Genomic DNA, 13,675 nt, shown 5'->3' with positions numbered 1-13,675 from the left:
GGTCCATACTGAAAAAAAAACTAGGGCTGTCAAAAGATTAATCACGATTAATCGCATACAAAATAAAGGTTGTGGGAGCATAATATATTTGTGTGTGTATTGTTTGTAATTATTATGTGTATATAAATAGTAAATACACACATACGTGTATAGATTTAAGTTGAATTTAAGTATAAAAATATTAATATTATATATGCATATAAATATATATATGTGTGTGTGTGTGTGTGTGTGTGTGTGTGTGTGTGTGTGTGTGTGTGTGTGTGTGTGTGTGTGTGTGTGTGTGTGTGTGTGTGTGTGTGTGTGTGTGTGTGTAAATGTTCTTAAATACATACATTTTATATATTTATATATACAAAATAATTACACACAGTGCACACACATATATTATGCAAAAACAAACTTTTATTTTGTATGCGATTAATCGCGATTAATCGCGATTAATCTTTTGACCGCTCTAAAAAAAACACAAACTTACCACTCGGAAACGTCCAGTAACAATCTCCAAACAATTGACTATTCCTCAAAATCTGTCTCTTCATCTGATACAGACTCATAAAACATAAGATCTGTTCACACACACACACACACACACACACACACACACACACACACACACACACACACACACACACACACACACACACACACAGAGAGAGCTACTGAAGGAGCTGCTCTGAGAAACAGCCAATCAGAGCAGAGCTCAACATTATTATTAATGACCCTTTCAAATAAGGTAATAATAGACCTTTCATTTAATTCTAAAGACAAATTCTAGGGTTATAAATGGACATGTACTTTCTCTGGATCATTTTTATTTTTTTATTTTGATTAACAAAAAGAAGATATTTTGATAAATGATGGTTAAGCACACAGTTGACGGTACCCTTTCAATCCTACTATGGAATTCAGTGGTTACAATCAGTTGTGTGCTTACCATAATTTATAAAAAAGTCTTCATCAGTAAAAAAAATTCATACAGATTTAAAACAACATGAGAATAAGAAAATTATTTTTTTGGGTGAACTATCTCTTTATTAAAACCACATTTTTGTTATCATTAAAGCCAAATGTACAGTTGTGCTCAAATCTACATACATTGTAGAATCAGCAAGATATGTAAATATGAATTAATAGTAATGATATATTTTATAATATATGTATTTTTAAAAGCATCACAACAGTATGAAAAACACTCCATAATGGGAACTGGGCATGAATTTTAAACAGGATCATTCAGTGTAAATTAAGAAATGTATTTATTATTCAATAGTATATAAAATATATGTAAATCTGTTAAGTGAAATGGCTAATTTGGGGTAAAACTAAAATGTAATTTTTAAGATACATCAACTTTCATGGGTTTAATCTATCATTATTCATCAATATATCTATTGTTTCTTAATCTAGCATCTAGAATAATAACTGTATTATATAATAACACATAGCTGTCAGTTAATGGGTAAAATCATTATATCTTCATTAGTTAATAGGAGTCAACCAGCCATCATTGAAGCCTCAGGCTCGGTTTATTAAGCCTTTATAATCACGTGACAGTATTTGTCAAATGTGTGTTTGTGTACAGAAGAGTCTTTTGAAGTGTTAAACCCGCATTAATGCCACGCTTCCCTACCTGAGCCGATTCTGTACGGACACGAGTCTGGAATGCTGATGATGATCACACACACACACACACACACACACACACACACACACACACACACACACACACACACACACACACACACACACACACACACACACACATCTGAACTGTTTAAAAGTGAATGAATGTAAATCACTGAGCTTTTGTCTAAATAATCTAAGCTTCATCTCCTGAGATTATAATACCTGATGGTGTCGGAGGAGAGATTTGTTAGACGGCTTTAGTCCTCAAATCTCCTTCACTAAAGCCCACAGACTCTTAATGTATCAAATTGCCACTTTTCAGGACTTAAGAGATGGATGATTTGCTAAGCCTTGTTTAGTGCGCATTTAGGCGTTTGGACCGAGCCAGCTCTGGCCTGAGGACACGGAGATTGTTTTACACCAAAGACTCTTTTTCTGCAAGTCTTAAACTGTGTGTTGTGGCGGACAAACATTGACTTTTGATTTAATCCTGACTCAAAATAGCTTGAGCTAGAGGCAGGTGTTCATCCAGGTATTTTGGAGAAAAAGTAATATGAAGATGTAAAGTGATGTGTCCACATTGTTATGATCCAGGTTTGATTTTCGTCCAACAGCTCTGTTCAATACAGAATAACTCGAGCATCTGTTCTCGACTCTTCTTTAAGAAACCTTTCATTGTCTATGTGACCTGTGACTTTTGAGTGAAAGCTTTATTTCTGTATGTCACACGCACACAAAGAGGGTGTAAATTGCAGGATACAGTGATCCTGACAGAAAATAAATGTTGTGTTTCCTCACGTGTCTTCTGTCAGTTAACAGTGTGTCCATCAGAAAAAGGACGATTCTGAAGTATTGATATATGGGCAAAGAACATTTTATCATTTAACATTTACATATTTGGCAGACGCTTTTATCCAAAGTGCATTTAAACCTACAACCCTTCACTGTAGTGTAAGGACTGAGCTGCTATATGTCTGTAGGATTCAGCAAGTTCCCCTCTGCTATCTGTTGAATTCTGCTCTACCCATCAGGTATCTATGAGACGCCCGGAGGAACCATCCTGCGTGACGCTCATCTGGACATCGAGACCTTCACAATGGACCGGGAGGTCCGGAACATCAAACAGAATCTCAGCATCAAGTTCTCTGAGCTGATTTATAACGGTACAGAACCAGCACTAATGAATATAACACAACATCATTGATGCTTTGAGATTTCACATATAGTGAAACTACCTCAGGTGGGACTTCACAACATCCAGATAAATAAAGGAATTTTCCTGCATTCATAAAAGTTTGTCTCTTTGTAGCAAAGTTAAATGCCTCTTTCTTTTTCAGTCTGTCTGTCTCTCACTCTTGTGCTGTCTCTCTCTCATGTGCTGTCTTTCTCTTACGTCCTGTCTATCTTCTATTGTCTCTCATGTGCTGTCTTTCTCTCATGTGCTGTCTCTTTCTTTTGTGTCCGTCCATCTTGTTTTGTCTCTCTCTCATGTGATGTCTCTCTCACTCTTGTGCTGTCTGTCTCACGTGTCCTGTCTTTCTCTCATGTCCTGTCTACCTTCCATTGTCGCTCATGTGCTGCCTTTCTCTCATGTGCTGTCTCTTTCTTTTGTGTCCGTCCATCTTGTTTTGTCTCTCTCTCATGTGCTGTCTCTCTCACTCTTGTGCTGTCTGCCTCACATGTCCTGTCTTTCTCTCATGTCCTGTCTACCTTCTATTGTCGCTCATGTGCTGTCTTTCTCTCATGTGCTGTCTCTTTCTTTTGTGTCCGTCCATCTTGTTTTGTCTCTCTCTCATGTGCTGTCTCTCTCACTCTTGTGCTGTCTGTCTCACATGTCCTGTCCTTCTCTCATGTCCTGTCTATCTTCTATTGTCTCTCATGTGCTGTCTTTCTCTCATGTGCTGTCTCTTTCTTTTGTGTCCGTCCATCTTTTTTTGTCTCTCTCTCATGTGCTGTCTCTCTCACTCTTGTGCTGTCTGTCTCACATGTCCTGTCCTTCTCTCATGTCCTGTCTATCTTCTATTGTCTCTCATGTGCTGTCTTTCTCTCATGTGTTGTCTCTTTCTTTTGTGTCCCGTCTATCTTGTTTTGTCTCTGTCTCATTTGCTGTCTCTCTCACTCTTGTGCTGTCCGTCTCATATGTCCTATCTTTCTCTCATGTCCTGTCTACCTTCTATTGTCACTCATGTGCTGTCTCTCTCTCATGTGCTGTCTCTTTCTTTTGTGTCCCCTCTATCTTGATTTGTCTCTCTCTCATGTGCTGTCTCTCTCACACTTGTGCTGTCTGTCTCACATGTCCTGTCCTTCTCTCATGTCCTGTCTATCTTCTATTGTCTCTCATGTGCTGTCTTTCTCTCATGTGCTGTCTCTTTCTTTTGTGTCCGTCCATCTTTTTTTGTCTCTCTCTCATGTGCTGTCTCTCTCACTCTTGTGCTGTCTGTCTCACATGTCCTGTCCTTCTCTCATGTCCTGTCTATCTTCTATTGTCTCTCATGTGCTGTCTTTCTCTCATGTGCTGTCTCTTTCTTTTGTGTCCGTCCATCTTGTTTTGTCTCTCTCTCATGTGCTGTCTCTCTCACTCTTGTGCTGTCTGCCTCACATGTCCTGTCTTTCTCTCATGTCCTGTCTACCTTCTATTGTCGCTCATGTGCTGTCTTTCTCTCATGTGCTGTCTCTTTCTTTTGTGTCCGTCCATCTTGTTTTGTCTCTCTCTCATGTGCTGTCTCTCTCACTCTTGTGCTGTCTCTCTCTCTTGTCCTGTCTTTCTCTCATGTTCTGTCTACCTTCTATTGTCTCTCATGTGCTGTCTTTCTCTCATGTGTTGTCTCTTTCTTTTGTGTCCGTCCATCTTTTTTTGTCTCTCTCTCATGTGCTGTCTCTCTCACTCTTGTGCTGTCTGTCTCACATGTCCTGTCCTTCTCTCATGTCCTGTCTATCTTCTATTGTCTCTCATGTGCTGTCTTTCTCTCATGTGCTGTCTCTTTCTTTTGTGTCCGTCCATCTTGTTTTGTCTCTCTCTCATGTGCTGCCTCTCTCACTCTTGTGCTGTCTCTCTCACTCTTGTGCTGTCTTTCTCTCATGTCCTGTCTACCTTCTATTGTCGCTCATGTGCTGTCTTTCTCTCATGTGCTGTCTCTCTCTTTTGTGTCTCGTCTATTTTGTATTGTCTCTCTTCCATATACTGTCTGTCTCTCATGTGTTGTCTATCTTCTATTGTCTCTCATGTCCTGTCTCTCTCTCATGTGCTGTCTTTTTCTTTTGTGTCCGTCCATCTTGTTTTGTCTCTCTCTCATGTGATGTCTCTCTCACTCTTGTGCTGTCTGTCTCAGATGTCCTGTCTTTCTCTCATGTCCTGTCTACCTTCTTTTGTCTTTCATGTGCTGTCTTTCTCTCATGTGCTGTCTCTCTCTTTTGTGTCTCGTCTATTTTGTATTGTCTCACTTTCATATACTGTCTGTCTCTTATGTGCTGTCTATCTTCTATTGTCTGTCATGTGCTGTCTTTTGCACTCTTGTGCTGTCTGTCTCTCATGTGCTATCTATCTTCTATTGTCTCTCATGTCCTGTCTCTCTCTCATGTGCTGTCTTTTTCTCATGTGATATCTCCCTCTCATGTGTTTCATGTGTTGTCTCTCTCTCTCTCTCTCATGTGTTGTCCCTTCCTCATGTGCTGTCTGTCTCTCTCTTGTGTCCCGTCTATCTTGTATTGTCTTTCTCTCATGTGTTGTCTCTCTCATTCTTGTGCTGTCTGTCTCTCATGTCCTGTCTTTCTCTCATGTCCTATCTACCTTCTATTGTCTCTCATGTGTCTTTCTCTCATGTCCTGTCTCTTTCTTTTGTGTCTGTCTATCTTGTTTTGTCTCTCTCTCATGTGATGTCTCTCTCACTCTTGTGCTGTCTGTCTCAGATGTCCTGTCTCTCTCTCATGTCCTGTCTACCTTCTATTGTCTCTCATGTCCTGTCTTTCTCTCATGTCCTGTCTCTTTCTTTTGTGTCTGTCTATCTTGTTTTGTCTCTCTCTCATGTGATGTCTCTCTCACTCTTGTGCTGTCTGTCTCTCATGTCCTGTCTTTCTCTCATGTCCTGTCTCTCTCTCATGAGCTGTCTTTCTCTCATGTGCTGTCTCTCATGTGTTGTCCCTTCCTCATGTGCTGTTTCTCTTTAATGTGTCCTCCTGTGTATCTTGTATTGTCTCTCTTTCATGTGCTGTCTCTCTCACTCTTGTGCTGTCTGTCTCTCATGTTCTGTCTACCTTCTATTGTCACTCATGTGCTGTCTCTCTCTCATGTCCCCTCTATCTTGTATTGTCTCTCTCTCATGTGCTGTCTTTCTCTCATGTCCTGTCTACATTCTATTGCTCATGTGCTGTCTTTATCTTATGTCCTGTCTATCTACTATTGTCTCTCATGCGCTCTCTCTCTCTCATGTGCTGTCTATCTTCTATTGTCTCTCTCTCATGTCCCATCTATCTTGTATTGTCTCTCTCTCTCGTGTGCTGTCTCTCTCTCATGTCCCTCCTCTCAGGTACTGTCTCTCTCTCTCTTTAATGCTGTCTCAGGTGTCTTAATCTCTCTGTTGTGAGCAGCAGGCGGCTCTTTGCTACTCCTCTATCATAATAGGATTTGTCCCATTAGCGGCTAATTACAGAACCACTGCAATTAAAGCAGCACGTGAGAGCACAGAGCGGCACCAGGCGATGAGGGCTGCGACCATGAGAGTCGTCCGCAGCAGGACGTTCGTCTCAGATTAAACTCATTAGAATTTTGCACAGAGAAAATGAATCCACAGAGACCTGCTTCTGTCACGTCCCACAGAGAGGCTACATCACACACACCTGTGCTCTGTCCTTCTGAATATAACACTACACATGAACGACTCTCATCTCTGTGTAATGATGTCAGCAAACATCAAAATGAAAAGCTTTTAACACGTTCTCCAGCAATGCATTGAGCATGTCATCTCTCCTCACACAGGTTTTTGGTACAGCCCGGAGTGCGAGTTTGTCCGTCACTGTATTGATAAGTCACAGGAGAACGTTGAAGGCCGTGTTCAGCTGTCTGTGTATAAAGGACACGTTTACATCCTCGGCCGTGAGTCACCGAAATCTTTGTACAACGAGGAGCTTGTCAGGTAAGACAGCCAATGTCTCTGTGCACATCATAATTTTAGACAAACGTAAAACGGACATACCCAGCTGATAGTTAAATACATTATTCGCTCTTTCTTAAAGGGCACCAATTATAGCCTTTATAAAACGGTTAGTTTCAATCCTTGATTCTGATTGGTCAATAGGTGTGCTTTATTCACGATAAAACACGGCTATGACTCTATTTGGGGGGACGCAAAAATATGTCTGTACCTTCACATGCAAATGAGCTACAGCTCCTCACTTCCTTACAAACAGACAGTGAGTGCTTTCAGTTAATATGGATCTGATTAATACAGTCTGAGACAATAGTATCTAGTGGACAGAGTACAACTTGCTAAGGTTGGAAACTTTTGTAATGCAGGACTGTAAGTGGGCAGGGCTTTATCAGTGTGACCTCACACTGATAAGAGAATCAAAATGGCATGACTAATGAGACTGCTTTGGTTTAATGTGGATTAAAAACAAGGAGTTGAATTAAAACTAGACAAGAAAGCATGGGTTAAAGGGATTAGATAATATTAGGGCTGCAGAACGATTAATTGTGAGTACTGTGTATAATAATTATGTATATATAAATACACACAGATGCATGTATATATTTAAGAAATTTTACATGTGTATATACATTTTTATACTTCTTTATAATTTATATTATTTATAATTATAAATACTTAAAATATAAATATTTTTTTCTTCTTAAAATTATACATGCATGTGTGTATTTATATACACATAATTATTATACACAAAACACACACATATTAGTCACGATTAATCGTTTTGCAGCCCTAGATAATATGTGACATCTGTTTTTATTGACACTATCAGGTAAATTTTGGTTTGGTCCCTATTAATAAAAGCTTAGGAGTAATGCCAGTGTTCTGGATTGGACATTTTCAGTCAAAAATGAAAATATAATTTCTCAGAGAATGCATTTATATATTCAACCATATCTGTTTATATTTTCCTTAATTTCAGACAATCTTAGTCTATAGAAGTGTTTTACATATTAGATGAGAGAATTATACACGCATTATGGATGTGACAGAAAGACAACATACTTTGTAGGAATTCTGTGAATTAAAATGCACAAACCAGAAGCAATAATACCCAAAAAATGAAGAAGCGACAGCTTGACGATTTATCTCGTCAATTAAGAGAAAACATTTGCATATAAAAAATATGTTCCTGATGAATTTTTATTTTAATCTGCAATACCGCGATTATCCACCGCGCACTTACCCAATTTATGAAAAAACTGAAACCAAAATGTTATTTACTAATTTTAAACTCTGTGTATGTTTTGATAATCATTCAGAATCTGATCTCTAACATAATTCCTTCACAAAAATCCAATTATGTTAGCTTTTTGCTAATAAATAAGTATTTTTAAAGTATAAATACCCATATTTAAGAGTTTATAAGCAGAGGAAAAAAATAGATAAGATGAAAGTTTTTTTCCCGTTTTGTTTGTTTGTTTGAAAGCAGAGTTTCTGTTTTTTTCATTTGATATATTTGTGTTTATATATTTTTAGAAAAAAACACTGGAAGTCATTTTTTTTAAACTTTTGTAAAAATCACAAAAAATGCTGGCGGCCAACTTTTCAAAAAATGCCTGGCGGGAATGAGTTAAAGAACAAATAATATTTATTTTTTAATATATGCGCATTTATAAGGAAGAAACCACGTTTTTGGATTTCAAAACTCCATTTGAAATTCGCACTTTTATGAAACATTACAAAAAAATGCTTTAAAAACTTTTAAGACATCTGAGATTTCAGTATGGTTAAAAACTTGGAAGTGCTCTTAAGATTTACTAGAAGTACCACCAACACCAAAGTGCCCGAAAAAATGACCATGGTGCTTGTTTCATTTTTAAAAGGCAATATACTATTACATTTTTTTATTTTCCGGGGCTATGGTCATCATCATTCATACTACAAACTATGTATCGCACTATTATTGCCATCTGATGACTTTACCACAGTACTACCACAATGCACAAAGCCTCTGACCTCACACCTTCTGTAAATGGACATTGAAACGGACACCATCTCTCTGTGTGTGTCTGTCTTTCAGTGAGTGGATGAACAGTGAGCTCATTCAGGTTTGACCCCTCGGTGTCCTCAGGGCAGCTCAGTTCATTTCACTGCTGACCAGAGCGATGGCCCATATGCCCGACCGCCGCTAATGGCCCTATCAGCAGAAGAAGATGAGCGTTTGGGGGAAGTTGTGCGTTTCATGCCAGTTAAGGTTTAAAGGTCGACTTCTTTCCTCGTTCTCTCATTCTGGCTCGAGGGGACACAGACGGGCCTGGTGAAACTTCCAAGTGTCCCATGAAAGTATCCCAAGCTCTAGTAGAGCCCTAGAGGATCTTAGTAGCATGCATAGTCTGGTGCACACCTATAATGCCTTGAAAATGTTGTCTAGGTGGGCAACATGTACTGTAGTGTCCTGCACACATTTCATGATCTCACACCCTGCTGTGACCAAACAAGGCGACTAAACGTCACGATTAACACAGTCATTTCCTCCTACTGTATATAATGCATTGATCTGCAGAAAATGTCACAGTGTTACCCGCTGTGATTTAGATTTCACCTCGCTAATGGAGCTGAATAACAGAGTCAACAAAAGATACCGGCTTTCCTTCATCCAGCATTTTTTTTTTAAAGCAGACACCAGGAGTAATTGTTTTATGTGTCTTTACTATGTGTGTAAATAAACCTAGCATGTTTCCGCAGAAGATAAAAACTCAAGATGGGGTTCTTGCTCACAGTGATTTTTAACAAAACTGGTTTTATGTCTTCTTTTTTTAATGTAAATTTGTGTTTTTTCCAGAGCTGTAGCGCAGTGGTCTGTGCAATCCAGACATATATTAGTGGTTGGGGACCTGGGTTAAAATCCGACATGGGTCTATATATGAGTGATTCTCACGAAAACTTGGTTTTAAAAAAGTCAAGCATGAAAATGTAAAAATTGCTTAAATTAACTTTTTTGTCCCACCAGACATTGAAAAACAAAGTCTGGAGTAAATGGGAACATTCATTTAAAAAACTTTTACTTTTCATTTAACACTTTTTGTAACATAATTTAAAAAATTAGTCCTAAAAAATCTCATTACCGCAACAGTCAGAAAACATCAACACTGACATATTTTCAAAATGACATGACAAACCTGAAAGAACATAATTTGGAGATTCTGCACATGCATTTAAAATCAAAGTATTATGCTTCTATTAATTAAATTAACATTTAATAAGCATCTGTTGCGGTAATGATAATCAAAATGTCGTGTAAGCATTCTGACAAGACAATATTTCAAATTAACTGTAAAAAAAATGATCTTATCTGGTAGCCATCTTGAAGTAACTGGTCCATGTACTTGGTCACTCAAAATCAAACTTTATTAAAATTCTGTATGTGTGTTTAAACTGTTCTGAAAAAGTGTTGCGGACGATGAGAACATCAGGCATGGACACATCATTTTTCCTAATTTTTCTTCATTATTATTATACATGAATAGTCAGTAAATATTTTTTCTGTCATCTAAAGTAGTCTAGCAAAACATCCATTTATTTTTTTCTTAATATTTTTGTGTTAATTTGATTAAATTACAACATAACGCATGTTCAAACACAGCCGGACACATTGCGGTAATGAGAATTTCAGCAGAAAATGAGATAAAATGTACAATTATAAATTCTTTTGTTGAAATCACACATTGTGCAAGGTAGAACACAGTATTGTGTTAATTATGATGCTTTTTAATGTTACTATATTACACATTTTAAAGCTAAAAGCATTAGTGCCGTGGTGTTTTAATGGTTACGTGAGAATCACCCATATATATATATATATATATATATATATATATATATATATATATATATATATATATATATATATATATATATATATATATATATATATATATATATATATATATATATATATATATATATATATATATGCAAAATATACGGTCACTATACCATTGCTAAAACAACAAATTTAAAGACATAGTTCATCCAAAAATGAAAATTACCTCATGATTTACTCGCCCTCAAGCCATTCTCAATGTATATGATTATCTTTTTTAAACGAACATATTCAGAGTTGTGTTAGAGGGTGTCCTGGCTGCTTCCAGCTTTGTAATGATAGTAAATGGTGCTTTTGATTTGAAGCCCAAAAAGTACTTCATAACAGTAATCCACATGGGTTCATGGGGTTAATAAAGGCCTTCTGAGGGCAATCGATGTGATTTTGTAAGAAAAATATCAATATTTAAAACTTTACAAACTAAAATATCTAGCTTCCTGTAACGAACACACGTTCACAAGAAAGTGCGTTTCCAGCGTATGACGTAGCGTCTTTTCTCTCTCGTCTCATTTCCACTACGTCTCATATGCTACGTCCTACATCATGCGTTACCAGAAATAGATATTTTTGGGCTTCAAATCAGAAGCACTATTTTCTACCATTATAAGAGAATTATTCATGCTTTATGCATGTGACAGAAAAGGACGCAAGTTTTTTGGAGACAACGTACTTTGTAGGAATTCTGTGAATTAAAATGCACAAACCAGAAGCAATAATACCCAATAAATGAAGAAGGAATGGCTTTTTAACTCTTGCCCCGCCATTGACAAGTTATCTCGTCAATTAAGAGAAAACATTTGCTATTGTATTTTTTATTTTTTTTTAAGTGGGGTTTGGGGTGCGCCAACCCGGTTGGGACATAGAAGTTGGGGAACCGCTGCACTAGATAATCACCTACCCAATTTATGAATAAACTGAAACCAAAACGCTATTTTGGTAGATTTTTTGTGCTTCAAATCAGAAGCGCCATTTACTGCCATTGTGGGGCTTGAAACAGCCGGAGCATTTTCTGAAAATAACTCAGATTGTGTTCATCTGAAAAAAGATAATCATATACATAGAGGATGGTGTAAATCATGGGGTCATTTTCATTTTTGGCTGAACTATCCCTTTAATGGTTGTATGGTGGCCTAAGACAGTGGTTCTCAAACTTTTTCCGTGTGCGGCTCCCCTTGTGTACAGTGCATTCCTTCGCGGCCCCCCAAAGAAAATTTATGACAAAAACTGTTCTAAAATGTAACATTTTAATTAAACAAAATTTACACAGAATTCATGATAAATGAATGTATTTTATAAAATGTCATAAAACTGGTGCCCCCTGGCACCATCTCGCGGCCCCCCTGGGGGCCCCGGACCCCAGTTTGAGAACCACTGGCCTAAGATATATGATGCAAATATATATTACAATTAAACTTTATAAATAGGTTAGTCTGCTTTCTCTGCTTTCTTCTCTTTTTTGTTATCAGTTATTATTACAACATTTAATAAATGAAATTAAACTTTTTTTATCTGGACAGCATGGATGTTCAGGGAGATTATGACCCGTGTGACGCGTCTGGCTTCATCAAGATCAATGCGGTCCGGTGAGTAACATTGCCACAGTCAAAATGAATATGATAACATTTATGTATTTCATTGAATGTTTAATCTTTCTATCACTGCTTCATGTGGTTTAGGCTTCGAGAACACAACCGTCTTCAGAAAGCCGCTCCGAAGAAACTCTGAGTCTGTGATGTTAATCATAACAAACTGTTACATTTAAATGTGATTAAATCTGTTACATCTGATTAAAAACATCCAAAAATCAGCGGACAAACAGGGTCTACTTATCTCTTATTTTTAAGTGCATGGTTTAATAGACAGACGTGGTTAATACTTGAAGTCTCGCTGAGCAACTGATAGATTTTAAACGTAGAGATTTGAAAGTTTTCTCAAACAAGCACCGTTTTATGTGAGCCGCACCTTCCCGAGCTTCACAAACACAATCACCGTATGACATCATTGATCTCAGATGATGTTTTCTGTTCCTCACAAAAGCCATTTACTCTCGTCAACAACCGCGTGGCTTTTTCCTCTCAAGATGCCAAAGCCGTTTTCCGCACATCTTCCATTTCCTGCATCCGTAGCGTGGTGGAGCGTTCCTCGACGGCGACGTGAACGAGGGGCCCGATCGAGTAGATGGAACCGGGTTCCCCCCCGCTGTTTAAAATAAACGGCAGGGGACGTGTCTGCTCTTTCATCCTGAGCCGAACCCCCCGCCTCTCCTGCTCAATTACACCACAGGCGACTCGATCCGGGCCTCCAATTACCACACCGGACCCTTATTTACAACCACGTGCATACACGAGGACAAATTGCCTCGCGATCGCTCGCTCCTGCTACAATTTTGACATTTCTTCTGCAGAGATGAAGCTACTGTTGAATTGTCCGCTCAAGCTGAAGGAGATCAGAGATGTGATGTAGGCCGTGTTCGTAAAAGTCTTATTATTTCTGCTGTTTATAGTATACAGTAACACTTAACAACAGGGTAAAAGTTAACATTAGTAAACGCATTAGCTAAAATGAAGTAGCATTTATTAATGTTTTAGGGCTGTCAAGGGATTGATCGCGATTGGTCGCATACAAGGTGAAGGTTTGCATAATATATGTGTTTGTGTATTGTGTGTAATTATTATGTATATATAAATACACACAGGTATAGATTTAAGAAAAAATTATGTTTATATTTTTACATTTTTATATAATATAAAATTAGGGCTGTCAAAAGATTAATCGCGATTAATCGCATACAAAATAAAAGTTTGTGTTTGCATAATTTATTTGTGTGTATTGTGTGGAATTATTATGTATATATAAATAAAACACATACATCTATAAAATTAAGAAAAATTTATTTATATATAATTTTATTAATTTATATATAATATAAAATATATAAAAACCACAAAAAATGCATGTGTGTGTATTTATAAATATAAAAATAATTAAACAAAGTGCATTTTATTAATTTATATAT

At 37.4% G+C, this 13,675-nt stretch overlaps 1 protein-coding gene across 1 annotated transcript in view; it reads left to right on the top strand.

Moving 5' to 3' along the window:
* Positions 1–12,475, top strand: part of ass1 (argininosuccinate synthase 1) — a 32,869-nt gene extending 20,394 nt beyond the window's left edge. The window contains exons 12-15 of the mRNA XM_073860217.1: positions 2,661–2,792; positions 6,602–6,758; positions 12,177–12,242; positions 12,336–12,475. Coding sequence (XP_073716318.1) covers positions 2,661–2,792; positions 6,602–6,758; positions 12,177–12,242; positions 12,336–12,384 — 404 coding nt within the window. The 3' untranslated portion in view covers positions 12,385–12,475. The remainder of the gene's footprint in view (positions 1–2,660; positions 2,793–6,601; positions 6,759–12,176; positions 12,243–12,335) is intronic.
* The last annotated feature ends 1,200 nt before the right edge of the window (positions 12,476–13,675 follow it).

This window comes from Misgurnus anguillicaudatus, chromosome 22 (genome assembly GCF_027580225.2).
Source record: "Misgurnus anguillicaudatus chromosome 22, ASM2758022v2, whole genome shotgun sequence".
Taxonomy (NCBI): domain Eukaryota; kingdom Metazoa; phylum Chordata; class Actinopteri; order Cypriniformes; family Cobitidae; genus Misgurnus; species Misgurnus anguillicaudatus.
This window is presented reverse-complemented; position numbering and strand designations above follow the sequence as displayed.